The 27,492-nt window shown below is 38.9% G+C and overlaps 2 protein-coding genes and 1 long non-coding RNA gene across 15 annotated transcripts in view; 1 reads left to right on the top strand and 2 right to left on the bottom strand.

Annotated features, from left to right (window-relative positions):
- Positions 1 to 23,681, bottom strand: part of LOC126374986 (uncharacterized) — a 28,672-nt gene extending 4,991 nt beyond the window's left edge. Inside the window, exons 1-12 of one of the 9 annotated variants that reach the window (XM_050021794.1) lie at positions 23,310 to 23,678; positions 20,071 to 20,319; positions 18,155 to 18,349; positions 15,466 to 18,082; positions 14,665 to 14,757; positions 14,053 to 14,310; positions 13,606 to 13,698; positions 12,845 to 13,251; positions 8,014 to 10,726; positions 7,428 to 7,551; positions 2,019 to 2,197; positions 941 to 1,057 (exon numbers count right to left, since the gene is read on the bottom strand). In XM_050021794.1, the coding sequence (XP_049877751.1) occupies positions 941 to 1,057; positions 2,019 to 2,197; positions 7,428 to 7,551; positions 8,014 to 10,726; positions 12,845 to 13,251; positions 13,606 to 13,698; positions 14,053 to 14,310; positions 14,665 to 14,757; positions 15,466 to 18,082; positions 18,155 to 18,349; positions 20,071 to 20,319; positions 23,310 to 23,483 (7,219 nt within the window). In that variant the 5' untranslated portion in view covers positions 23,484 to 23,678. Of the gene's footprint in view, positions 1 to 940; positions 1,058 to 2,018; positions 2,198 to 7,427; positions 7,552 to 8,013; positions 10,727 to 12,844; positions 13,345 to 13,605; positions 13,699 to 14,052; positions 14,311 to 14,403; positions 14,758 to 15,465; positions 18,083 to 18,154; positions 18,350 to 20,070; positions 20,320 to 23,309 lie in introns of all 9 variants that reach the window. The other 8 variants (XM_050021800.1, XM_050021796.1, XM_050021798.1 and 5 more) reach the window with 8 other exon arrangements.
- On the top strand, positions 11,576 to 15,182 carry LOC126374989 (uncharacterized). 5 transcript variants are annotated; one of them, XR_007567524.1, is made up of 3 exons: positions 11,576 to 11,664; positions 13,078 to 13,251; positions 15,019 to 15,182. It is a non-coding gene; the product is annotated as an uncharacterized LOC126374989 (long non-coding RNA). The 5 variants fall into 5 exon arrangements; XR_007567525.1 differs by lacking the exon at positions 13,078 to 13,251 and adding an exon at positions 12,370 to 12,543; XR_007567527.1 differs by lacking the exon at positions 15,019 to 15,182 and adding an exon at positions 13,606 to 13,717.
- Positions 23,682 to 24,888: 1,207 nt separating the features above from the next.
- On the bottom strand, positions 24,889 to 27,213 carry LOC126374823 (uncharacterized). The gene is made up of 3 exons (XM_050021546.1): positions 26,695 to 27,213; positions 25,795 to 26,040; positions 24,889 to 25,217 (listed from the first exon to the last, which is right to left on the bottom strand). Exons 1-3 carry the CDS (start codon positions 26,935 to 26,937, stop codon positions 24,945 to 24,947), a joined length of 762 nt encoding a protein of 253 aa, XP_049877503.1. The 5' UTR covers positions 26,938 to 27,213; the 3' UTR covers positions 24,889 to 24,944.
- Between the last annotated feature and the right edge of the window lie 279 nt (positions 27,214 to 27,492).

The following is a 27,492-nucleotide window of genomic DNA, read 5'->3' as shown; positions in this document are numbered from 1 at the left end:
TTACATTATGTCACAGAGTAAAGAATAATACTATGTATAGAACGGTAATTAGGTAATTTCCTAGGCCAAAGATAAATTATGAAATTCTGATTACTAAATAAAGACAGATCTAAAGGTGACAAAAAACATTTTTCTTTTTCTATTTAACTTATTTATGAATTTTAATAAACAAAAATGTAATAATAAGTGCGTTATTTTGTCACGTTTTTCTATGATGTCACAGTGAGCTTAAATCATACAAATTCCATAGTAATTTCGTGTTTTGACCTTTAGTAAAAAGTAACTGATTTGACTAGTTAGAAACTAGCCTATTCTCCGCCTCGAACCAAATCGTATCGGGGGCTCTGGGTCTTACTGGTCTTAAATGACCGTAAGCAGCTAAGGAGCTTACTCCTTAGCTGACTACTGGGAGAGCTGACTGTGTCTCGCTCGCACTAACGCGTTAGGCGGCACACGGCAAGAATGAGATTTTTGTATGAAGTGTCCGGGGTGCGCTTATGTATATATTTGATGTAATGTAGGATATAGTAGTCGGTATAATACAAAAATTGATGCAAACCCTAAAAAAATCATAAAATTGCATATTTTGGGCATATTCTTAGGAATCTTCTCTTCTATCGTGTGGGATGTGAGGTGGAGTACCAACCTCATCAACCCTGGTGTCAGGATTGCTATTGAGCCGCCAAAGGCCCTCTTACATCAGTAAGTAGTAACCGGGACCAACGGCTTAACGTGCCTTCCGAAGCACGGATCATCTTACTTTTTGGACAATCAGGTGATCAGCCTGTAATGTCCTAACCAAACTAGGGATCACAAAGTGATTTTTGTGATTTGTCCCCACCGGGATTCGAACCCGGGACCTCCGGATCGTAAGCACAACGCTCAACCACTGGACACCGGGGGTCCAGTAATGGACAGGCGCTGGAAGAAGAAGATATACCTTTTTCACCGTATCCGACGATGAGTACGCCGTGGTCCAAGTTGGTAGGGTTGCACAGCAAGCGCCAGGGGTGAGATATACCGCCCACGTAGAACTGCATGGCATTCGCGTTAATACCTGAAATGACAATCAATTATTAAATAACTTGTAATGCATAACCTGACTGATTCATAAGAAGTGTTGCTGGTGCAGTTTCTTGTCATTTCGTCTCCTCAGCCATAACACCTTGCGATATGACGTAAATTCAAAAATGTTACATTGACCTTCAAGTTTATCCATGATAATTACGTTGGGGAAATGATTCTGATTTCTGATAATGTTTAGTTAAGGTTATATCGGCAGCCAATGAGGTAACCAAAACAATATAGGATCTCCCTCAGCTTAATGCTACGGCATTTAGCACGGGCCGCGACGCAGGGGTTATGGGAGACCTTTGGTGAGCCACGGACATACCAAACTCAATTACCCAATGTCTTGGTGCGACTGCTTCATACGCCAGCGTGAGCTAACAGACGACATGCGGACTCGTGTAATTTAATGCTGAGGGCCTATATCCCTTGTTGTTATGACGATACCAACCACGAAACAGAAGGGGTTGGAAGGGTCAAGTGAGCGCGAAACGCTAATACAAGTATGAGCAAACAGTTCATACTTCAACTTTGCACTCCACTCGTCCGCAAACTTTACGACCCACGGAGCTCCTAATATATTAAAAGGTCGTCTTGTGCATTATAATCTGCAGGGCAAAAAATCAAATATCGACTTCCATTCAAGGAGATCCCTCTTTATCACAAGAACGCTAAAAACCTTAGTATGATCGGCTATTTATCGAAAAATTACTTTTGCATAAGGTATCTTAGGACAAGTAATGATAAAATTGCAGCATATCGCATAAAATATACATTGCCGGTAAAGTGGCTATGGAATTTGAGAAGCAGTAGAGCTATCGTAGTTATCTGTTTGCGGGAGTAGTAGTGAAAGAGAGTGGGGTTGAGCCGGCGACAGCGGTTCTCATACAAAATGCGCGTTAAGGCCTATCCAACCTGTTTCTTCCATTCCATGATAACAACTCACTTACCAATAGAAATAGGGCCATTCTCGACCAGCCACTTGGCCATGTCAGTTTCGTTGGAAGATATGTTGACGGCGCCGCTGATCTGGACTCGCGATAGACTCGCGTTGAAGGCACACTTGTCATCTTCGCCATCGTACGGGTAGTCAGACTCCAACTCTAAACCACCAAGCTGCTCTATTGCTCTGGAAAGATAAAGAAAAACAATACGCTAGAAATCTGTTTCGAAACGTCAAACGGTTCATTCTTCTCCTTTATTCAGTAGGCAACATAGTTACACTTTGAATCGTTTTTTAACGAACGTCTCATCCGCTTAAAACTACAGCAGCTTCTCACAACCTGTATGCGGCTATACAGGTTGTGAGAAGCTAATAAAATGCTACCGTGCGGGTTACAAGGTAGATTACCAACCTCATCAACACTGGTGACAGGGTTATTATTGATCTGCCAGACTACGTACTTACATCAGTAAATAGTAAAGAAAGAAAGAAAGAAAGAAAGAAAGAAAGAAAGAAAGAAACGTTTATTATAAAGGGACACCACAGTAACAAATACAAAACAAATATATAATTACGGGACGGCTCAACGTGCCTTTCGAAACCGGAGCATCTTACTTTCGGACATTCAGGTGATCAGCCTGCAATATCCTAACCAAACAAAGCTCAAACTACTATTCTCACAAAGCGTTTCGCATCGTCCTTCATTATGCGCACTGTCTTCTGTATTTCCGAATGCATATAACCCAGGTGCTTTCAAGGCCAGAGTGAACAGGCACCTTCTCGCTCCATCTTAGGCCTCGTCAATGCCTTCGGGCAAGTCTGGGGCCAAGAGCAAACCCGTCAAAAGTAAAAAAAACACAGATTTAAATAAAATTAATAAATAGGCACTAATGCGGTAATGTTACACATTACAGCACGGGTTTTGTTTATCGCGTTTAGGTATTACACTCTTTAAGTATTATAGCTAATATCGGTGCAATAAACGCTAGTTTACAAGGAAGTATATTATATTGCATTATTAATTTGATAAGTAAACATTTAATTCATAATATAGTATTGAAATCCGGTTGTTGAATATAACATGATAAAAATGTAAAAAAGCCTTCGTGGTCTCGTGGTTAGAGCGTTATGCTCACGATCTGGAGGTCCGAGTTTGATTACCGGTGGGGACAATGTCGAAATCACTTTGTGAGACTGTCCTATTTGATAAGAAGTTTACAGGCTTGAATCACCTGATTGTCTGAAAATTAAGATGATTTCGTGTTTCGGAGGGCACGTTAAGCCGTTGGTCCCGGCTGTTAGCCGTAAAAACACCTCCACGAACCCGCAGTGGAGCTTGGATGGAGCATAATCGATACCCCTCCGGTTGATTGAGGGGACGCCTGTGCCCAGCAGTGGGACGTATAGGTAGTATTGGCTGTTTATGTTTTATGTTACGCATGTTTCTGATAAAAATGTAATAAAGTGACTATGACGAAATGAATCCGACTTGCTTTTTTTCTTTACTTTATTCCACTACTTATTTAATTTAATAATGTTATGGATTTTGAGTAGCGGAAAGATTTACTTTAACCATGATTACATGCATAACAACCATATCCGAATTTTGACACGCTTTCATTTTACATTACTCACAGACATTTAATCAATATTGTCGTAAAAAAGTCGTAAAGTCCTATTCCGGAAATTGTTTTTTTTTTTAATTTTAATTCCTCTTATCCTTGAAGTAATGTACGGAGTATATCTATAATATATTATGTACGATTTCAAACGCTACTTATCAGCTGATGAAGAAAACCAAACCATAACATCTTTAGACAGACCTCTACACTATGAAAAACAAAAAAAAACAACCATTAGTAAAACAAATAAATATACAGGGTGTATTCAGTGACATCACTAGAAATCGAATCCAGGATCTCTGGTGGTCAAGCTTTCTAGCCATTACACCACAGAGGCTTCTATCAGCTCGATACCTTTACACAAGGGTTGGTGAAATCAGTTACTAGACTAACTTTACATCCTACACGAGAAGAAAATTACAACAAAGGTTACATGCTCAGTGTTCTTTTTGTTGATCTGCGGGCTGAGCACCGTAAGCGTGCGACTATTTCCCGCCTCGACATACGTCACCCGTCACTCTCTCACAGTACTGCACAGAAAGAGACAGATGATCTCTGTCACAGCGAGAAAGAGTCGCGTGCTTACGGTGCTAAGCTAACTGAAAACGATAATAAAATCCCCGATTCACGGTGAATAAAAACACTGATAATCTTTTAATACTTGACATTGGCACAAAGCAACACTAGTGCCATAAAAAAAAAACACTGATGTGCCGTTCCCGAGAATATTCCCAAAGTGGGAATGTTCCCATTGTAAAAACACTTTACTAGTAGTAAAGACACTTGACTGTTTTTTTTTTTTTTCAAATTGTTCTTTCTTGTACTATAAATAAACAAAAAAGAAATGATTATCACGTGCTCAGCGACGAAGGAAAACATCGTGAGGATACCCACAAAAAAATTCGGAGGTATGTGGTAACCTGTATTGGGCTGGTTTTGCCTTCGCGGGTTGGAAGATCAAACAGGCAGTCGCTTCTATAAAAAAAGCGGACCTGTCAAATCTTCAGGTTAGGTAAGCGGACCCTGTGAAAAACGGGATAATGCTAGGTAGATGATGCTCTTTCTTGTACTTTCGTCTTATATCCCTAAAGGTTAGGTATTGAAACTCATTTTACATGATATTTCATTTTTACTGTCAGGAACGTTCCCAAATTGGGAACATTGCCGGTTACGGCACATGACTGCAAATGACACATATTAAGTAGTTAGAGGTACGTCATCGGACATAAAGCAAACATACATTATAAAGGAAAACAACGTATTAACTCATAGTAAAACTATTTGTGGAACTTCCTAACGTTTGATACTTCAACTGAAATAACTACGTACATATACAGATAGTATTATTTTATGAACTTAAGTTGCTCATCCTCTTGAGCGAAATCGGAGCGTCGGGATTTACGGATTGCTGTACTTAAGGGTGGTGGCACCATCGCTCAGAAACATGATGGCGTAAGTATAGCCACACAATTCGATGATCGAAATTATTATTTTTGACATAGATAAACTAAGCTAAATGAGCTCTACACCTTTTTGCCGACGGCCTCCGTGGTCCAGTGGTTGAGCGTTGGGCTCACGATCCGGGGGTCCCGGGTTCGAATCCCGGTGGGGACATATCAAAAATCACTTTGTGATCCCTAGTTTGGTTAGGACATTACAGGCTGATCACCTGATTGTCCAAAAAGTAAGATTATCCGTGCTTCGGAAGGCACGTTAAGCCGTTGGTCTCGGTTACTACTTACTGATGCAAGTAAGTAGTCGTTACATGAGCCATGTCAGGGGCCTTTGGCGACTCAATAATAACCCTGACACCAGGGTTGATGAGGTTGGTAATTCACCTTACAACCCACACGATAGAAGAAGACCTTTTTGCCACTACTTGAAGGTCTGGAGAACCTACAAACAATAAAAAATATTATAAATCCTTCCTATTTTCTTCAGGTTTAATCTGCGTCCGAATGGTGTGGCTACACTTACGCCATCTATTGTCGCTGAGCGAGATCGCATCGCCACTCGCCAGCTATGTTTCAGTCCCATGTAATAGCGGGCGAGCCAATTGCCATTAGCCGGGCACATATCCTGGAAACCGCGTGATATCAATTATCTACGATCCAACCTTGAACTCTAACTCATAAAGTCGGATTCAGTGGTTTAGGGCCCGAGCTATCACGGAATCTAGTTTTATTGAAACATAGAACCCGTTCAGCTGCTTGTCTTCCCGGGCATATCGTAAAAACCGACAGAGGGATTGTGTCTTCTAACATGATGGACTATTGTTATGGGCGATAGGCTGATCCCTTATCACCCTAAGGTTTATCATATCCAGCTTACGACATCGTATCAACAGTGGCTGCAAGTTGTCTTTGATTACTTGTGGCTCTGCCCACCCCATTAACGCTCCGAATGCTCCGATTCTGGTGCAGTGACCGAGCATCTTTACAGCGAGGAATTTGGTTATCACTTTGTTTACGTTTACGAAACTGTAAATACCCAACAATGTAAGGTATTTCAATGCGACATACGACATAACACTAGGCAAATGTAAAACAGCGGGAATTCTTGGAAATCACGTCCCATTAAGTGGTGATAAAAAAATGTACCGTAGGTAATAACAAGCGTTTGTGAGACTGTCCTTTGTTTGTTTGGCTGAACACAGAATCATCTTTCTGTTTTGGACAATAACCGGTAAAGTCCTAGTTACAGGTTAAATCGCCTGATTGTCCAAAACAGTAAGATGATTCTGTGTTCAGAAGGCACGTTAAGCTCTATATCCGCTCCGGTTGATTGAGAGGAGACATGTGCCCAGCAGTACGACGGTTATTTAAATGTCCATTCATAGCATAAATTGAGCTCACGACTATATACCAACGGTGTGGGGGTGGAGGTACATCCATCGCAAGATGAACTAAGAACCCACACCTCACGCAACATTCTGCATAGCAATGAAAGTAAAATAATAAACAGGTACGAAAAGGTGCAAAAGTCCAATCAGTTTCATGCAAAGTAATAAACTATCTGGTTGCACTTAAGACCTCCTGGATACATGTCGTTTCTGAAATAGACCAAAAACACCTACAAAAACATAAATTTCATAATTATGACAACTAATGGTTCATTTCACCACTGATTACAAATAATTCGCTGAGCTCAGTGACTGAACTTTTGCTCTTCGATTGTACCTTAGGTTAACCGATGATTTTCACAAATATCAAAAGTTCCAATCCATATAGAACCACACACGGAAAGAAAATGTTAGAATGTTCCATGCTGTATGACGTCACAGAATACATAAAAATACTATGTTTATGTAGAAAGGACTCTCGGCCTCGTCCTTCGATTCGAGCTAGGAGCGAGCGACGCCCTGAGCCGAAGTACGCATCCTCAGGCCTATTGTCTTTTTTGTACCGGGTGAGAGCTCTCCCGAGCTCCCCATGTGAACGAGTAAGTACTTAGTTAATGCCGTCTGCGGCAAACAATAAGTCATGTCAACATGCATATGCGTAAGATAGAGACCAAGGAATTCCACTTACTACGACCCTGACACACCACTTTAGCTTCTACCACTCTCATCAGACTACATGTAAGCTCACCGGAGAGTAACCTCGACCTGGCCTTTCTTTAAAACATCCTGGATCTGATCACGGTAAGGTAATCCTCGTCCAATTACACCGGTATTATAAATCTTTTTCGTAAGCCTACTTTCATTCATTCTCTTTCCGTGTCCGAATCATCCGAGCATCCCTTTCTCAATTAATAATAGACACAAACAATATTTAATAATGAACAAGGTGTACCTGTAAGCATTGTCCGGCAGACCACCGTTGCAGCCGTGATCCAGAGTGTCACAATCCACCAACTCTTGTTCCGACAGCGACACCAGTTTTCCAGTATGCTTCTTCCACTGACCTTCGATATTGCCTGCTCAGCGATCATGTAAAAAATGATATGTATTTTTTATAATAAACCGAATTTCTTGTAGATATAGGCATCGTCAAAACAGTTAAAATTGTTGGACAATTAGGAGATGTACAATATTGCAATTAGATATTTGCTCATATAAAAATAAGTGCGCAATGCGTCATATAACAAGTTTGCTGCTCTGGATGAATGGCTTCAATACGGCCTTTATTACCAATCCCCAAGCTATTAAAACTGCAAGCGGACTGGTTGGATGCAGTGATTATATTATTATATTTATTGTGCTATTTATGCTAGTTTGATCTGAATATAGCAAGCTGTAATCGCCAGATAGACTAATCGAATTTACGACCCACACGGAAGGCGTGATTTATGAATTAAGGTCTACATAACTCAAAGACTAGTAGAAATATTATGGTATATGGTAAAATGGTAAAGTAATATGGTAAATATGGTATATACCTGTAACACTGAATGCCCAGCAACTGCCACACGCGCCTTGATCTTTGACCTCCGTGACGGCGTCGTAGTCCCTCCAGTCGAACTCTGTCGGCACCTGCAGCGCTGGTATCTCCGCTTGAGGCATCGGCACTTGGTTCTCATCTCTAAGAGACTGATCCAAGCCCAAGAACTTGCTCTTGAATTCTTCATACGACAAATCTGCAAAACGAGTCACCGCATACCGAGCCGTGCCTTGTTCATATATATTCAGTTCGTGAATCTTTTTAACGTTGTTTTTAAATATTTGGAAACGTTTCTGCAATTCACTGCGAGAATTAATATAATCAGGTTTATGCGTCGTCAAAAAGTGGTGGAACAGTTGCTCTGCTTGTATTTGATGGAAAACGTCGTCAGTTGCCCCGTCCTGGTAGTCACAAGTAACCCTGTAACTTGGCGGGTGACTTGTCCACGGCCGCAGCCAGATGTTTACTCGGCAGAACCTGTGCAATCCGTACTCATTGACTAGTTTGCAATTCTCCTCCTCCGATAATGCCATGCAATCTGTATATCCAACCTCTAATTTCATTCGATAGTGCATACCGGCTATCATTTGCGTTTCTAAAGTAAATATTCTTACTACTTTCTGCCTTCGCGGATGCGGGTATTTATATTCTATTCTTTTTAAAGCTTCATTTGCCAAAGCTGTGGCGCCTTCGGCACTTTCAAATTCCATGTTGGCCTCTAGAGGTGTTTCATCGTCATCACAATTTACTTGAATGTCTTTTCCATTGTCTATCCATAATCTTTCTCTTATTTGCGAAACGCAGTGTCTTCTCGGCAGATGTTCTAAGAATTCGCAATTTGTAATGTTGTCGACCCATTCGTATTTTAAACAGTTTGTGTAACCAACATCAAAGTCTATAGTGGTCAATTTCCCTGAGTCAACTTTACTGGAAAAGCTGTTTATCAACAGAACTCTCTGTTTGTACCTGTGCACAGAAACTCCTTCCAATTTTTCTAAGGACTCTTCTACCAGTTTTTGTATTTGCAAATCTTCAGCAGTAGCATTAGTTGATGTTATTGGAATACTCCTCCTCTTACGCGGTGAGGTTGGATTGGAACAAGAAACATTGACATAATTTATTTGTCTAGTGTTAGGTGTTAAATATATATCTGAATGACATTTCCTTAATGGTATCGCTTCATTTACAGTACACGCTACTGTGTCATCCAATTCTTTTTGACTCTTTGAACAATTAGTGTCAGCGATTAGGTACATCAATTTTACCGGCTTCGCGTAGTCAAGGGTGGGTTGCATATATGACTCACCAGCTGATACGACGTAAGAAGAGCCTGGGGCTCTATTGAGCACAAGTAGAGATGCATATAATAAATCATGTTTTAAGTAACCAGTCACTTCCAACCATTCCAAAGGCTGGTCGTCGCAAATAACGTTAACATGACTAATAATCAACTCATCTTCCGGAGTAGGGAAAATCCGAGCGTGGCATATTTTATGATTTTGTCCTTCTATTTCGACACATTGTGGTAATTCATTCTCTTCCTCACCACGCATGCAGTAAGTCTTGGCAACTTCGAAAAACATTCGAACCATTGAAGTATCCATATGCGTGGACTGCCGAATGTCGTGAATTGTAACTAGTTTATATAAGTTATGAATATCAGATTGTTGATTGAGTCTGCCCACAGCACGATCTGCATAATAATACTTAAGATCGTCATCAATATACCCATCGTCAGGGGTTTGTCGCTTTCCCCTCTCCATCCACTCTTTCTCCTCCTCTAGTATCATGTTAGCTCTACGACTGTTTCCATTTTGTTTTTTACATTTTATATCCATTTCTTTTCTGAAACTTGTATCCGAAAACAATGGGATTTCTGCGTGACAACTCAACAAAATTCTAGGGTTTGTTAATTCACAATTACTACTGTTAGGATGCAGGTTTCTCAAACATTTAGTTTCCACAGCTGTAAAATCTAGTTTCTTAACTAATCCACCCTGTCGTAAAATAGCATGATGTATTTTAAAAACCTTATATAGTTTTTCAGCATCTTGAATATTTTCATATGTCCTTAACACTTTTTCTGCTAAAAACATATTTTCTTTATCGTTACGATCTCTCGCATTCATTTGGCTTGGCATACTACGTGTCTTCCTTTGATCAGTATCAGAATCATCATCATCTTCGCCACTTACATCAGAATTACAATTAACATTAATATTCTTCCGTTTTAGCCAAGGACGATGCCATATTTCTGCTCGACAATAAAGATAAATGTTTTTAACTACGTCACAAACGTCCAAATTCGATGCGTTTAAAGGACATTTTGTCGGGGCAGCTATGTAATCAATTTTATATAATACTCCAGATACAACTTGTGTAACCACATGTTTTACTTCCAATAATTTATGGCTAAATTCACTCTTTTGGGCACGTTGATAGTGGCGCAAAGATTCTAGAGCCAATTCTCTGTATTCGTCTTTACTCGGATCTTGTTCTTGTTGACCGCCGGATTTTCTATTAGAACGTCTTGATCTATCTTCAATTTTATTACTCAATGAATTACTCTTCAAATTGCTAATTGCTAAATCTAAGGATCTCCTATTTCTGGAGTTACTAGGGACACAATTTACAGTGATTTCTTTCTTCTTCAGCCAGGGTTGTTCCCAGATCTCTGAATGGCAAGTTAATGTATTGGCTGTACTCTGAACCTCGCAGTTGGACGCTGTTGGTTGGCCGTTGCTATCAACAACACAGTTAGTAGGTGCTACTGTGAAATCGATTCGCGTTTTAGTTCCAGACACTACCTGGGTGGTAACTTTATTTATTTTGATAATTTTATGGTATTGAGTTGTACCCGACGATACAAGATATTTACTCAGAGACTCTTTAGCCAACTGACTATACTCCGCATTATTTGGGTCTTGTTCTTGCTGCCCTCCAAGTAACTGCCTCTTCTTCCTAGAGTTACTAGGGATACAATTCACAGTGATGTCTTTCTTCTTTAGCCAGGGTTGTTCCCAGATCTCTGAATGGCATGTTAATGTGGCTGTACTCTGAACTTCGCAGTTGGACGCTGCTGGTTGACCATTGCTGTCTACAACACAGTTAGTAGGTGCTACTGTGAAGTCAATTCGCGTATTAGATCCAGACACCACCTGAGTGGTAACTTTATTGATTTTAATAATTTTATGGTATTGAGTTGTACCTGATGATACAAGATATTTACTAAGAGATTCTTCAGCCAACTGTCTGTACTCCGCATTATTTGGGTCTTGTTCGTACTCCCCTCCAGCTACCTGTCTTTTCTTCCTGGAGTTACTAGGGATACAATTCACAGTGATGTCTTTCTTCTTTAGCCAGGGTTGTTCCCAGATCTCTGAATGGCATGTTAATGTGTTGGCTGTACTCTGAACTTCGCAGTTGGACGCTGTTGGTTGGCCGTTGCTATCAACAACACAGTTAGTAGGTGCTACTGTGAAATCGATTCGCGTTTTAGTTCCAGACACTACCTGGGTGGTAACTTTATTTATTTTGATAATTTTATGGTATTGAGTTGTACCCGACGATACAAGATATTTACTCAGAGATTCTTTAGCCAACTGACTATACTCCGCATTATTTGGGTCTTGTTCTTGCTGCCCTCCAAGTAACTGCCTCTTCTTCCTAGAGTTACTAGGGATACAATTCACAGTGATGTCTTTCTTCTTTAGCCAGGGTTGTTCCCAGATCTCTGAATGGCATGTTAATGTGGCTGTACTCTGAACTTCGCAGTTGGACGCTGCTGGTTGACCATTGCTGTCTACAACACAGTTAGTAGGTGCTACTGTGAAGTCAATTCGCGTATAAGATCCAGACACCACCTGAGTGGTAACTTTATTGATTTTAATAATTTTATGGTATTGAGTTGTACCTGACGACACAAGATATTTACTCAGAGATTCTCCAGCCAACTGAATAAACTTTTCATTGTTTGGGTCTTGTTCGTACTCCCCTCCAGCTACCTGTCTTTTCTTCCTGGAGTTACTAGGGATACAATTCACAGTGATTTCTTTCTTCTTTAGCCAGGATTGTTCCCAGATCTCTGAATGGCATGTTAATGTGTTGGCTGTACTCTGAACTTCGCAATTGGACGCTGTTGGTTGGCCGTTGCTGTCTACAACACAGTTAGTAGGGGCTACTGTGAAGTCAATTCGCGTCATCGATCCAGCTACTACTTGAGTGGTGACTTTATTGATTTTGATAATTTTATGGTACTGAGTTGTACCTGATGATACAAGATATTTACTAAGAGATTCTTCAGCCAACTGTCTGTACTCCGCATTATTTGGGTCTTGTTCGTACTCCCCTCCAGCTACCTGTCTTTTCTTCCTGGAGTTACTAGGGATACAATTCACAGTGATGTCTTTCTTCTTTAGCCAGGGTTGTTCCCAGATCTCTGAATGGCATGTTAATGTGTTGGCTGTACTCTGAACTTCGCAGTTGGACGCTGTTGGTTGGCCGTTGCTGTCTACAACACAGTTAGTAGGTGCTACTGTGAAGTCAATTCGCGTATTAGATCCAGACACCACCTGAGTGGTAACTTTATTAATTTTAATAATTTTATGGTATTGAGTTGTACCTGACGACACAAGATATTTACTCAGAGATTCTTCAGCCAACTGTCTGTACTCCGCATTATTTGGGTCTTGTTCGTACTCCCCTCCAGCTATCTGTCTCTTCTTCCTAGAGTTATTAGAGGTACAATTTACAGTGATTTTTTTATTCTTTAGCCAGGGTTGCTCCCAGATCTCCGAATGGCATGTTAATGTATTGGCTGTACTCTGAACCTCGCAGTTGGACGATGTTGGTTGTCCGTTGCTGTCTACAACACAGTTAGTAGGGGCTACTGTGAAGTCAATTCGCGTCATCGATCCAGCTACTACTTGAGTGGTGACTTTATTGATTTTGATAATTTTATGGTACTGAGTTGTACCTGATGATACAAGATATTTACTAAGAGATTCTTCAGCCAACTGTCTGTACTCCGCATTATTTGGGTCTTGTTCGTACTCCCCTCCAGCTACCTGTCTTTTCTTCCTGGAGTTACTAGGGATACAATTCACAGTGATGTCTTTCTTCTTTAGCCAGGGTTGTTCCCAGATCTCTGAATGGCATGTTAATGTGTTGGCTGTACTCTGAACTTCGCAGTTGGACGCTGTTGGTTGGCCGTTGCTGTCTACAACACAGTTAGTAGGTGCTACTGTGAAGTCAATTCGCGTATTAGATCCAGACACCACCTGAGTGGTAACTTTATTGATTTTAATAATTTTATGGTATTGAGTTGTACCTGACGACACAAGATATTTACTCAGAGATTCTCCAGCCAACTGAATATACTTTTCATTGTTTGGGTCTTGTTCGTACTCCCCTCCAGCTACCTGTCTTTTCTTCCTGGAGTTACTAGGGATACAATTCACAGTGATTTCTTTCTTCTTTAGCCAGGATTGTTCCCAGATCTCTGAATGGCATGTTAATGTGTTGGCTGTACTCTGAACTTCGCAATTGGACGCTGTTGGTTGGCTGTTGCTGTCTACAACACAGTTAGTAGGGGCTACTGTGAAGTCAATTCGCGTCATCGATCCAGCTACTACTTGAGTGGTGACTTTATTGATTTTGATAATTTTATGGTACTGAGTTGTACCTGATGATACAAGATATTTACTAAGAGATTCTTCAGCCAACTGTCTGCACTCCGCATTATTTGGGTCTTGTTCGTACTCCCCTCCAGCTACCTGTCGTTTCTTCCTGGAGTTACTAGGGATACAATTCACAGTGATTTCTTTCTTCTTTAGCCAGGATTGTTCCCAGATCTCTGAATGGCATGTTAATGTGTTGGCTGTACTCTGAACTTCGCAATTGGACGCTGTTGGTTGTCCGTTGCTGTCTACAACACAGTTAGTAGGGGCTACTGTGAACTCAATTCGCGTCATCGATCCAGCTACTACTTGAGTGGTGACTTTATTGATTTTGATAATTTTATGGTACTGAGTTGTACCTGATGATACAAGATATTTACTAAGAGATTCTTTAGCCAACTGAATATACTCCGCATTATTTGGGTCTTGTTCTTGCTGCCCTCCAAGTAACTGCCTCTTTTTCCTAGAATTACTAGGGATACAATTCACAGTGATGTCTTTCTTCTTTAGCCAGAGTTGTTCCCAGATCTCTGAATGGCATGTTAATGTGGCTGTACTTTGAACTTTGCAGTTGGACGCTGTTGGTTGGCCGTTGCTATCTACAACACAGTTAGTAGGTGCTACTGTGAAGTCAATTCGCGTCTTAGATCCAGACACCACCTGAGTGGTAACTTTATTGATTTTAATAATTTTATGGTATTGAGTTGTACCTGACGACACAAGATATTTACTTAGAGATTCTTCAGCCAACTGTCTGTACTCCGCATTATTTGGGTCTTGTTCGTACTCCCCTCCAGCTATCTGTCTCTTCTTCCTAGAGTTATTAGAGGTACAATTTACAGTGATTTCTTTCTTCTTTAGCCAGGGTTGTTCCCAGATCTCTGAATGGCATGTTAATGTGTTGGCTGTACTCTGAACTTCGCAGTTGGACGCTGTTGGTTGGCCGTTGCTGTCTACAACACAGTTAGTAGGTGCTACTGTGAAGTCAATTCGCGTTTTAGATCCAGACACCACCTGAGTGGTAACTTTATTGATTTTGATAATTTTATGGTATTGAGTTGTACCTGACGATACAAGATATTTACTAAGAGATTCTTCAGCCAACTGTCTGTACTCCGCATTATTTGGGTCTTGTTCGTACTCCCCTCCAGCTATCTGTCTCTTCTTCCTAGAGTTACTAGGGATACAATTCACAGTGATGTCTTTCTTCTTTAGCCAGGGTTGTTCCCAGATCTCTGAATGGCATGTTAATGTGTTGGCTGTACTCTGAACTTCGCAATTGGACGCTGCTGGTTGACCATTGCTGTCTACAACACAGTTAGTAGGGGCTACTGTGAAGTCAATTCGCGTCATCGATCCAGCTACTACTTGAGTGGTGACTTTATTGATTTTGATAATTTTATGGTACTGAGTTGTACCTGATGATACAAGATATTTACTAAGAGATTCTTCAGCCAACTGTCTGTACTCCGCATTATTTGGGTCTTGTTCGTACTCCCCTCCAGCTACCTGTCTTTTCTTCCTGGAGTTACTAGGGATACAATTCACAGTGATTTCTTTCTTCTTTAGCCAGGGTTGTTCCCAGATCTCTGAATGGCATGTCAATGTATTCGCTGTACTCTGAACTTCGCAGTTGGACGCTGCTGGTTGGCCGTTGCTATCTACAACACAGTTAGTAGGGGCTACTGTGAAGTCAATTCGCGTCAAAGATCCAGCTACCGCCTGAGTGGTAACTTTATTGATTTTGATAATTTTATGGTACTGAATTGTACCCGATGATACAAGATATTTACTCACAGATTCTTCTGCTAGCTTTTGATATTTAGGATCATTTATATCTTTCGACATTTTTCCACCGGGAACTTGCCTTTTTCTCCTGAATTTCTTTTCGTCAACTTGACAGTTTACATTGAGCGTTCTGCTGTGTAACATTGTATTTACCAATATGTCAGCAAGACAATTTAAATAATCGCCAGATTTCAGTACTTCACAATGTGGAGAACTAGGCTGGCCGTTTCGCATCTGGCAAGTGGTCGGCGCTGCCAGAAAATCAATCTTCGTTAGCTCTTGCTCCGAATTCAGTTTTGTTTTTATTTTTTCCACCTGAACAACTTTATAATGTTGTTCAATACCATAAGTCAACAAGTAATGTGTTAAAGAGCCTTCAGCTAGTTCGAAATATTTAGAATCATTTGGATTTTTATCTAATTCGTTGCCTTTAATTTCTATGCTTCTCTTTAGTCTATTCTTTCCGTCTTTAACGTCACATGTAACAGAGATTTCTTTACTATTTATCCAAGGTCTTTCCCATATCTTAGAATGACAAGATATGACATCAGCACCAGTTTCCACTTCACAATTAGTTTCAATCGGCTGTCCTATATCATTTACGTGACAATTGGTAGGAGAAATGCGGAAGTCGATCTTTGATAGTTTTCCGGCAACAACTTGAACGCTCACGTTATCTAATTGAATTAATTGATAATGCCGATTATTTCCAGACGTTTTGAGGTATTTTTGTAAAGACTCTTGTGCCAGAGCAGAGTATTCTGGATCGTCAATATTTTTCTGTAGTGGCCCTCCAACAAAATTTGTATTAGGATCAGTGTTTCTTTTTTTTCGAAGTTTTATTTGATCGTTTCCTGCAGTGACGTTTAATGTGTCATCACATATTACTTTGACTTGTCTTCCTTCGTCTAACCAAGTTCTTTCCCAAACTTCCACTGTACATTTTCTAAGAGGTTCATTCTCTAATAGTTTGCATAGGTTTAGATCTTCTTTAAATTCATTAGTACACTCGGTATAGCCAACGGTAAACAAAACGTTCATCAATTGACCAGAAATAAGTTGCATTGAAACGGATTGTACTTCAACAAGTTTTTGTTTATTATTTCTGTTAGATTTCATTTCCAAATATTGTAAAGCTTCCTGAATTACTTCTGATACTTGTGGGTCATCATTTATTGTTTTTCCTTTCATAAAATTATACTTTACTTCGGAAGAATTTGAATATGTCTCATCAACTGGCCTTTCAGTGCAGTCGTAAGCAATTTTTTTTCCTTGTAGCCACTTTTTTTCGTGAATTTCAATATCACATATCTTAGATCCTAGATTTGGAAGGGCTGTGCAATTAATTCTCTTAAAAATTGGCACTGTCTTGTTACAATCAGTAAATTCAACCTCCAATGTAATTTTTGTTAAAATTCCTGAAGCTCGTTGTGTTCCAGCGTTAAATATGTTTTTGAATCTAAAAGCATAGGGACTCAACGATTCTACATCCATTTGTTTTATAGCATCGTTAATCAATTTCAAGAGTATAGGATCATCCTTTTGGACGCTCTTAAATTTCCCTAATGCTTCATTAGTTTCGTCATAGCAGAAAGTATGTAATACCGATGGCTTTGCACCATCCATCGAAACAATTCCGTTACAAATTTTTACTTCCTTATACTTTTTTTTACATTTAACGTTGTCACATGGAATGGCCACTCTAGCTTGAATATAGAAATAACGTAAATTACTTTCAAATTCTTCTTCTGCACCTAAAACGTCACTCAGAACTCTTGTTTTAACTTCTATGTCCATTTCATTAAGATAATCTACCATAAGTTGTGCTAGAGAATGTACAAAACGAGCACTTTGAATTTTCTTCCTCATATTTTGAAAACTTTCTACTAGTGATAGAGTTTGTAAGTCAGCGCCATAATCTCTTTTATTTCTAGCAGTATCAATTTCATCAGCTTTAGAACCATATCCAGCAAAGTCAAAAAAATTCATTAGGTCATCGATAGCTTTCTTTTTATCATCAGTAAAGACATCACTATCCCGTAATGAAGATTTTTGGAATGATGCAGAATTATCGGATACTTTAACTTGTAACTTAAGTTGTTCTTCTTTATTGTCCGAAGTTGGTGAAGTACTTGAAACCGTGTCAGGATTAACCGAATTATGCTGTTTATTTAAAGCATTACGCGGTATTATTTGATCCTCCAAATCTCTCATCTGCTCATCAGTAAGAGTCTTTTCTACTGTTGGTTGAGCTTGTACGTCACTATTTGTCCTGACTTTAACAATGTTATCAGATTCGGCACTTGAAATATGATTGTCGTTAGGAATTCCCGATGGCTCTGTGGTTTCATTCGCATTGCTCTCTGTATAATAATTCCATTCTATCGGTGCAGGACTGCCATCATCACCGAACAGCCACTCTTCAGTACAATTGTTAGCGAGGATAGCTCGAAACTTTGACCCGTCAGGTAATCGCTGCCACGGCTTTTCTAAAATCGACACTTGGCAGATTTGTTGGAATTTACACGATTCAGTTTCAGTTGTTGAACAGTTGTTATAATCGACAGTAGACGTTAAAATAAATCTTACTCCACCTGTTACCTGAAACCGGAGTTATGCGTAAGTATTTACAAGTTATTGTGAGATATAGTCGCATATTGAAATGTAGCTTACCTGGACTTGCCTTTCTACAGTTAGGACTTTATCTAGGACATGCCGTGTGTTGGGTTCATGCCTGTTGAGCTGTATGACACCCAAGTTGGCTAACTCCTGGACACCGGGTGCGGTAGGGTCAACACGTGACGAACAACCAATGCAAGGCGCAGGACCCTCCCGGCGAACTGCGATGAATTGCTCTCCAGAAGTGACCTATAACATTTTTTCCCTCACATGTGTTATAAGTGCTCTTTACAAAGGCAAGCCATCAAATAACATGTTTAAAACGTAGTATAATATATCAACGAAACAAAGAAAGTTTGTTTAAGTTTGTGAGATATGCACCGGACGCTTTTACATTCTTTAGATGGCTGTTTGTAATTAAGACATTCATCGAATCCGTAAGAAATTTAGTATGTCGTATAAGCCATCAAATTGCTATATTTTTAGAATTGTGACCCTTGTTTTACCAAAGCAAATGACATTTTAATTTATCAATAGATGAGTCAGGTGTCGCTGATTATTCAATAGTCACGAAGTTAGAAAAACCAATCGGTTATTCTTACAAAGCCGTTAAAGATGAAATATTGAATTAGTTTTGCTAGGTAGCTACTGACAGAGGGCAGCAGTAACTGTCAGTATTATTCAGAGGCGGAAGACAGGAGTCCAGTACAGCTTTGAAAATGATTACTCTGGGCGCCATCCCACTCGCGTCAGACACAGTACCTACTACGGGGCGGAAAGCAAGAGGGAAACCACTGCCCTATTTTCCCCTAAAGAGCAGAATGGAGAATGCTACACCGACAAGAGCGTGGCTCTTACATTAGTGATGATGAGGTAGATACTATGGAGATGAAATATTTAATACATAACTAGTTTCGTTACTATTGATATCTTTTATTTAAAGTCAACGTAACTTTAAAATGCGGTAGTTGATGTTTATTCATATAATAACAGCTCACAAATAATAGAAAAATATTTTTATTAATCGAGAACATTTTCTTCCGAACCCCAGCATTACTTAGGAGGTAAAGGAGGTAATTTATATTCATTTACATTTATAGTAGGTATACAGGGAGATATGAAACAAAACTTAAACGGCGTAAAAAGATAATTAATTGCTAATAGCAGTCATAACTATTGGTCAAACTACCTTTTGTTAATTGTAAATGTGTATGTGTGTTACTAAGTATGTATATGTATTTATATATTGTCCATGATGTAATAGTCTATACCTATTTATGGATAAGGAAAATGTAGTACAATTAAATATTGTATACATTTGACCACATGTAGCTTTGCTTCATAATATATATATATATATTTCGTTTTTTTTTTGTTTAGACATGACTTATTGTAGATTTGCCGCAGATGGCATTAACCACTTGGCCGGACAAATGGGGAGCGCTGAGGGCTCTCACCCGGTACAAAATTTAAGACAACAGGCCTGAGGGTGCCCAGTTGGGCGCGAACTTCGGCTCAGGGCTTCGTAAGAGGGGATCATATTTGAAAGAATTAATCGACTCTAGTGGGTCGATAGCGGTAAGCGCCGAATGAGGGAAATCGTCAACCACGCCAGCGGGGTCCACATATAAGGAGCTGAACTGTAAATATTCGTTTATTATTACTTGGAAAAAATAAAAACGTAAAAAAATAGATTATATAGATCCTGAATAGCAATTTTTTTATAACAACTTTTATGTTAATATGTGTGCCGTAATTTGAAACATGCATTAAATAACTTGCTATATTTTCCACAGAACAAACAGAAGCTCATAACATAAGCTCACGATTATCCCAATTGGGGTAGTCAGAGGTACGTCCATTGCAAGATGAACTAAGTACCCACACCTCTCCGAGCTTCCTATTAGACCAACCTATAGGTGGTGAGCCGTATCGTAAACATAACAATATTTCTTTTCTTTTTTACTTACTGAATTATTCATCTGCACCTCGTTATCCAGTTCCACTGGTCCTCTTGACATTGTCGTTAGGTCGGTAACAAGCTCCTCCATATTATCCGTGCTTGTCTCGATGTAGTTCGTACATTGAGCGGTAGATACTGTTGGGTCCTGTTCTGCTTCATACTTCACGGTAGCAGTGCAGTTTAAACTCTTTGATATGTACACGTTGTTTGCTTCGGAGGCGCGTACCTTTACCTCAACAAGGTACTCATTGTTGGGCTGCGATAAACAAAAGAGCATCATCAATATAAGTGCTGCTGGAATGAGGATAAAAACTACAAGCTCAAATTATAGGTGGCAGCACTGTTGAATGTTCCTAAACATAGGGTGGTATTAATAAACGAATCTCAGCTGAGACTGCCCTCAAGATCATGCTCAAGTCTCTGTTTTTATATGGGAACTTTCACAATGACATGATCTCGAGGACCGTCTCGAAGCTGAGATTAGTTTATTAATACCACCCTTACAGTTCTCCATGGCCCCGATTCCTGCACACTCCTAATTTTATTTTAAGTTATACCCGTCATTTTCTTGTCCGCCGAAATGGAAAGGGACAGATTATTGACAATTGTTAATTTTAAAATGTATGTATAGCCCGGAATAAAATAGGTATCTCGCTGATATGAAAACCGTTTGACGTGTGCTGTCAACTTAATTCTGTCGGGTTATTTGCCAATATAAAATTTTGGGTGGGTTCTTTTAAATATCTGCCTAAAATTGACGTGTGTGTGTTCCATAAATTTTATGCCCGTCCCTTTCCTTTTCGGCGGATATGAAAATGACAGGTATAACTTAAAATAAAATTTGATGCTGTGTACTGGAATCAGGACTACTGTTCAGCTAAAATTCGTGCTACGAAAAAGAAAAACAGCCAGTTGGAAAGAGGCAGTTTTGATTGAAAATAAGTTTTTCTAAGACTTCTTCCACATCGTCAGTTACCGTCAGGTGAGATTGTGGTCAAACGCGAACCTATTTTATAAAAAAAAATACAAGAGCAGTTCCATTATCGGAAACGGTTAGCTCACGGTCCACGGTCGGCGGGGAGCAGCAACGGCGTGGCCTGCTTGTATCATCCTCACATTTTTCCGCACTTTCAGATTATCTAGCTTCAATAGTTCGTATTCTAATTAGTCATCTCGCATATGTGCCATACACGAGTATATGAAGAACATACCTACGTTCCAAATCACTGAAATTGCAGCCCAACTGATCTTACGCAGTTAAGCAATGTAGGTAGGTACCTACTCAACACTTGATTCGCCGCGATTTTCGTCACGTTTATAAAACTTAAATGACATAGATGTCTCATTTGGTTTCGGACTGTAATAGAACTTCTACAACCTCATTAAATATGACTTCGGTAGATTTGCGAAGTGATTAGTGCTAATGACGTTTCAAATACTTGCGAACCGCACACAGCAAAAATTTACCCACATGACATTGTTTATTACGATTTCTTTTGCCTCAAAACAAAACTTTAGTCTGATTTTCGGGCCATTTTCACTAGTTTTATACCGTCGTTGCCACTAATTATATCCTTAATACACATAAAAACACGAAATTTGGTAATCGCATGTTTATTGACCTAGGTACCAAAATACAATGTTTCTATCCAAAACTACCCCCTACTTATCTTATTTGTCAATAAGAAAAACAAATATCTACCCACAATACCACAATACCTACCACATGACTAAACTCTAAAAAATCTAGGTCTTTATGACACGGTAAGTCTCGGCCCCAAAACGATTCTCTCTCTGGGCCTTACTTTAGTCGTGAGAAACTGATAAAGGAGATCATTCGGCTTCATATATTTATGACCATTTTCTAAAAGTGCCAATCAATAAAATAAAATGGTATGTGTTAGATCTAGTCATTTCATATAATAGTTAATATGGCACAAATGTTGTAGAATTCGTTCAAAGATTCGTCAATAGGGTGTGTGACTGGGTCAAAGATAAATTACAAAATGGTAATCTAGAAATAGAAACCAGTCTAACAGGAGCAAAAATCATTCTCATTTTAAATTTCAATTTATTTTCTAATTTTATTTATGTATGAGTATGATGTTTGACCGCTTTTAATGATGATGTCACAGGACAGTCACAGACATTCAGACAAACTCCAAAGAAAACTTTTAGAAGACTAGGTTCTCAGCCATCTGATGATGGCTGAGAACCTAGCACCAGCCCATTAACATCCCCACTGCTGGGGCACGGGCCTTCTTTACGGATGGTTCTCAGCCTAATTTATACAATTATAGAAAGATTCATTTGAAAAAATTGTGCCTCACTGAACAGTAAGAACTAAAATTAAGTGTTACATCATTACCACAAACCTAATAAAATAGGAATTTTTTAAATGCAATGAATACAGTTCATAGTCACACAATTTTTTCATAGGACAGTTTTTTGATGCATTGTTTGAGGTTTACATGGTTACTACATAATTAAAACACGTAATACCAGGTTCTTACCATGTAAATATTGGGATTCCCATATCCCTCATAATAATGCGGTAATATCCCGGTGTTATGAGCTTTATAATGTTTAGCAATTTCACCGGAAAAAAGTAAATAATAACATTATTTGTAGCTACAGCATTAAAAAACTAAATTACCTATACGGATTAGAAAAAAAAGGAAAATAAAAACTAATAACTTGGCATCCCTCAGGATCTTTTTAAATCAACTAAAATTAGTCTTAGGTAATTGGGTGAACTATCTTCCATAAATGTTTGGTCCATTATTTACAGTACACCCTGTAATATTGACCTAACAATATTTTATTTTAAAAGAAATGAGAATTGTTGGTAAAAGGAAAATTTAGCGTCCATATTACTTTAAGTAAAGGAACAAGTCAGAAGACAAGATAATATTTAATTTCAGAATAAAGCTATTGGTACCATCTAATATTAATCCTTATTTTTTTTATAATGATTTTTGAACCTAAAATATATAGAGGACAAGCTAAGACAAATCAATATGAAACCGACACTATTAATTTGAATGAAACTGCAAAACTGCTTATTATTCATTAATTAATTTCTCAATTTATTGAAATATAAACATCAGAGAATGTTGCAATTATAGCTTGGTTCTTAGTGTAAGTTAAGTAGTCCTTGATAATATCCGTCGGGTCAGAGGTCTTTATGATAACCTTCGAAAAAGAACATGCAAAATAATAACAAAGCACTTAGTAAAAACTTACTAAAGTTTGTGATCCTAAGAACTCGCCTTCTTCGTAAACTACAGATTGATCTGGCAAATTGTTCAGATACTGCACCACACTGTTCGCCAATTTCGTTTTCTCTTCATCACTAATTTCACATAAGCAAAAATAAACTAAAATAAATTTAAAAACAAAGAAAAGTAAAAGCTTCATTTTTGCTTTCTTAAAGCGTGATCATTGCCGTAAATACACAAGGCGAATGACGCGCGATAACGTGTCACTGTGTGAAATTTATTAATTTAATTAACTCCAACGCTTCACGCGTGATTCAACAAAAGTTTGTAATTCACAAATACATCAATTACAGCAAAAAGCAAACATCGCACTATGCGGACGGACGGACTTCAATTGACAGCTATTTGACATTTGCGTTCCGTGTTATGTAAATAAAACTCAAATAATAAAACATTTTGTAAAATTGTGAGCAATCGGAAGTATGAGGACGATAAGAAGATATACATTTAAATTACATCAATCAACATTGTGCCTTTACGTACATAATAAATAATACTCTGTGCTACTTTTTGTGCGTGACCTCTGACCTCACAGGGTTCATAGCCTTAGGTTGCAAGTGAACGTACAGTCATGAGCAATATCATGTACTCACTTTAGACGCACTATCATATTTGACATTTATTTTAATGAGACTTATGTATGGTTTAAAGTGGTGAAAAAAGTTAATGTAACATGGTTTGAAAGTGTATACATATTAGTACTCGTGACCGTACGAGATGTATGTATGTACATGACGAGATGTATCGCACTCTCGTATTCATTTGTTTATCTCAGATTTAATGACTGAGTAGAAAAAGTCCCTAGTAGGAAGTATATTTGATTTAATTGTGTTCTGACTATGACATTTCTGAATAGATACACGTCTTTCGCATCTGTAGTTGATATGATATACATAACATAACATTTAAGGGGTTGGCAGGGGTACCTATAATAATTATTATACCTACACCCACTCCTCGCCAGCAGTCTAAGTCCCATCCCATTAAACGGGCGCGACGAGAACTGGACACAAATCCTGGTATCACGTGCTATCAATTATCTATGATCAACTTTAAAACTCATAACGTTAAATTCAGTGATTTAAACTACGACAATACGTGTAAGTCACGCGTTCCCCGAACAACCCCCGCGACATGGCAACCGCGCCGCGTAGGTCGCGATATGCGTAGCATCCCTACTTGGTCTGTGCTATCATGACCAAGCAGCTTCGACCAATAGCTGTTCGACGTCTATCGATGTAGATAGTAGTAGCTGTGTTTATTGGTCGAAGCCCTCGACATGCGGTTGTCATGCAGACCTTGCTGGGCTATATACAAATTTCTAGCAAATACTATCACGGAACATCTCATCACATTAGCTAGCATCACAGTAGTAAGTACAACATGAAAAACCTTAGCTTCGTATTCGTTGAAGTTTTATTTTTTGACGTGTCTTATCGCCTTATCGTTAAGGCTGCCATTTGTAATTTATGATTGTTTTTCATCTTTTTTAATCATGACAATAACAGTTTATAAGTACAAAAGTTAATAGACAAAACACTTCCTTAGTTAAACATATGTTTTATTTATTATATTAGGTACCTACGTACAATAAAATAACTTAAGTATCAGGCGGTTCCAGAGTTATAGAAGTACCTATCGTTAACTGGTCTAATTTCGCATAAAACATTATTTCTGATATTAACTTTTCGGCTAGACACCTTTGGAATTTGGACAATTCTTTCAACTGGGACCCTATGGCGCGCCCGTAAAGATCCGCTGAACTTTCATCGTTTATAGGGAACACTTGGTCTGGTTCAACTTGTTGGTCGTGTTTCGGCAGTCTATCTTTGTTGTTTCTTTTCGCTGATATCCGAGGCTTTTTCTCGGGTTCCTGAGAAAAGAAGAAAAAAATGACATTACGTGATCGAGTTATTATTAGCCAATTTGATCCCAGTGCTGGGCAGATGTACTTGAAAGCCCGGCATGACGCGGTCTTGTACGAGCTCTATCCAACCCAAGAAACACCACACTACCTACTCTCTAACCGAGCGATCCAATCTCCTAAATATAATAACCGTGTCTATTTTTCAAATACTTAATAAGGATAATCAGAAATCCACAATCAACTACCGTATGAGCGTTGTATTATTCCTTATTCTATGGTATGAGTTAAGTTACCTATTGTTTCATTGTTTTCCGGCATGCGTGCTATATTCCTTGCTACGTGTCTAATACAGTATAGGAATACGTCAAACCTCCTAATTTAAGAGCCACGCTCTTGTCGCTGTAGTATTCTCCATTCTTGTCTAAGGCCAATTCTTTCACTTCCTTATAAGACACGACCTTCGGCTTCTCTTGAATGTGTTCCATGTAAGCTCGTACGTCAATACCTACCTACGCAAATTTAAACGTGGTTTTCCTATACATAAATACCTAAGTACGAAATAATCAAGTTCTCTGCGTTTTACCTCTTCTGTGTCGTCATCTCCTTCACTGACATCATCATCGGCATCATCGCCTTCTTCATCAACACCATTATCACGATCGTCATTGTCATTACCATCCTGGCTAAAGTTCCCTATCTCATGTTCATCATCACTGTCCTTACTAAGTACCGGACAATCGTCGTGGATAAACGTCAAATAGTTGTAATACCAAAGGTTAGGTTTGTGGATCTCATCAGGCTCGGAAGCAGTGCTCATACTGTCCTCCACCTCTAAAAGGGGAAAAAGGTTGTTATTTTGATTCGTAAGTAGTTGACTCGAAGGAGTTATATCCTACGCAGATTTAATTCTGTAGCATTTACGATTTTTTTTTTGGGGGGTGGGGCATTCGGGTCTCAGCCAGGCGGTATGCGGCATGTGTCTTGGTTGAGATATTTGCCGGTTAGCTACATTTAGGACGATGCGAATCACCCTATATATCTACGTCCCATTGGATTGCTGGGCATCGAAGAGGATCCGGTAGTCGTACCCAGAACATGTACATTCGAGATCCAGGTGTCTCTAGTCCAACTGAAGTGGCAGCAGCAATCCGCCAATTTTCAATCGTAGCATCGGTTTCGGGCATGCAAAGTTAACAGTTTTGCATTTATGTGAATCAACTATGAATAACACAAAGCGGGTAGACAAAAAAATATGTTTCTACCTTTTGTAAAACTACAATATTTAAAATGGCAACACTTTAAAAAAAGGCTAGGCTGAAAAGGCTACCAGGCCAGCCGAACCCTTTCCAAAAAAAAATTGCACTGACTGGCTGATCATAATCATGTCCAATGTTTTTATTTGTTCTTTGATTTGTTCAGTTCGGTTGGTTGTTGGTTCTTATCTAGGTACTTTTATCTATACTGAAACATAGTAGGTACTTACCTTCTTTCTTTCTCTCCTGTACGCCGCTCTCCAATTATTTAACTTCTTTCTTATGCATTCTATTGAAGCATTTGGCTCTAATTTTCGCCAACTTGTTAACATTATTTGTAATCCTTGTCGGCGAGCATTTTTATTAGTGTATAATTTGTGCGTGGGATTCCATAAATATGGCAGTTTTCTGTAATGTTCCAGTACTTCAACGATAACATTGCGCTCTGTTAAAATTTCCTTTTTGTTTTCCATTTTTTTTCGTCACACACTATCTATGACCATATCCGGTGGATCATGTACGCTCGTTGTGCGCAATTATTATTGGAAACAAGTTTTAGACAGCACAAACACGTCAAATCACAACGCGGACAGAAAGTTTATTTGCTAACCATCAAAATAAAGGTAATCACGATAATAAAGTTATTCAAAGTACAAAAACAACAACAAAATTATGATGAGATATGGTTCGACTATGAACTGTGTTGGGCGAAATGTTCGTCTGTAAAACACTCGCGATGACCGAATCCTATCGATCGTGTTTCATGTGCAATGAGGATTGCTAGCTTACAAATACGGTAGATATTTTGTAATAATTATTATCTTTGAGAGATGATAGTTTAATAAATGAACTATTCTTTATCGTGCGGCCTTAATCGATTAAATTTGTTGGTATTTTTTTACTATTACAGTGTTGACTACCGTGCTGTAGATTGCATTGTAAAACGGAAGTGGATTTAATATCTTAAAAATCAGGCCAAAAGTTACCACAAAAAGCTTTTTTCTATTGGTAACACTAACAAGGCCATA

The sequence above is a fragment of the Pectinophora gossypiella genome, chromosome 18, assembly GCF_024362695.1.
Source record: "Pectinophora gossypiella chromosome 18, ilPecGoss1.1, whole genome shotgun sequence".
Classification (NCBI taxonomy): domain Eukaryota; kingdom Metazoa; phylum Arthropoda; class Insecta; order Lepidoptera; family Gelechiidae; genus Pectinophora; species Pectinophora gossypiella.
Note: the sequence above shows the minus strand (reverse complement) of the source record. Positions and strands in the feature narration are given on the sequence as shown.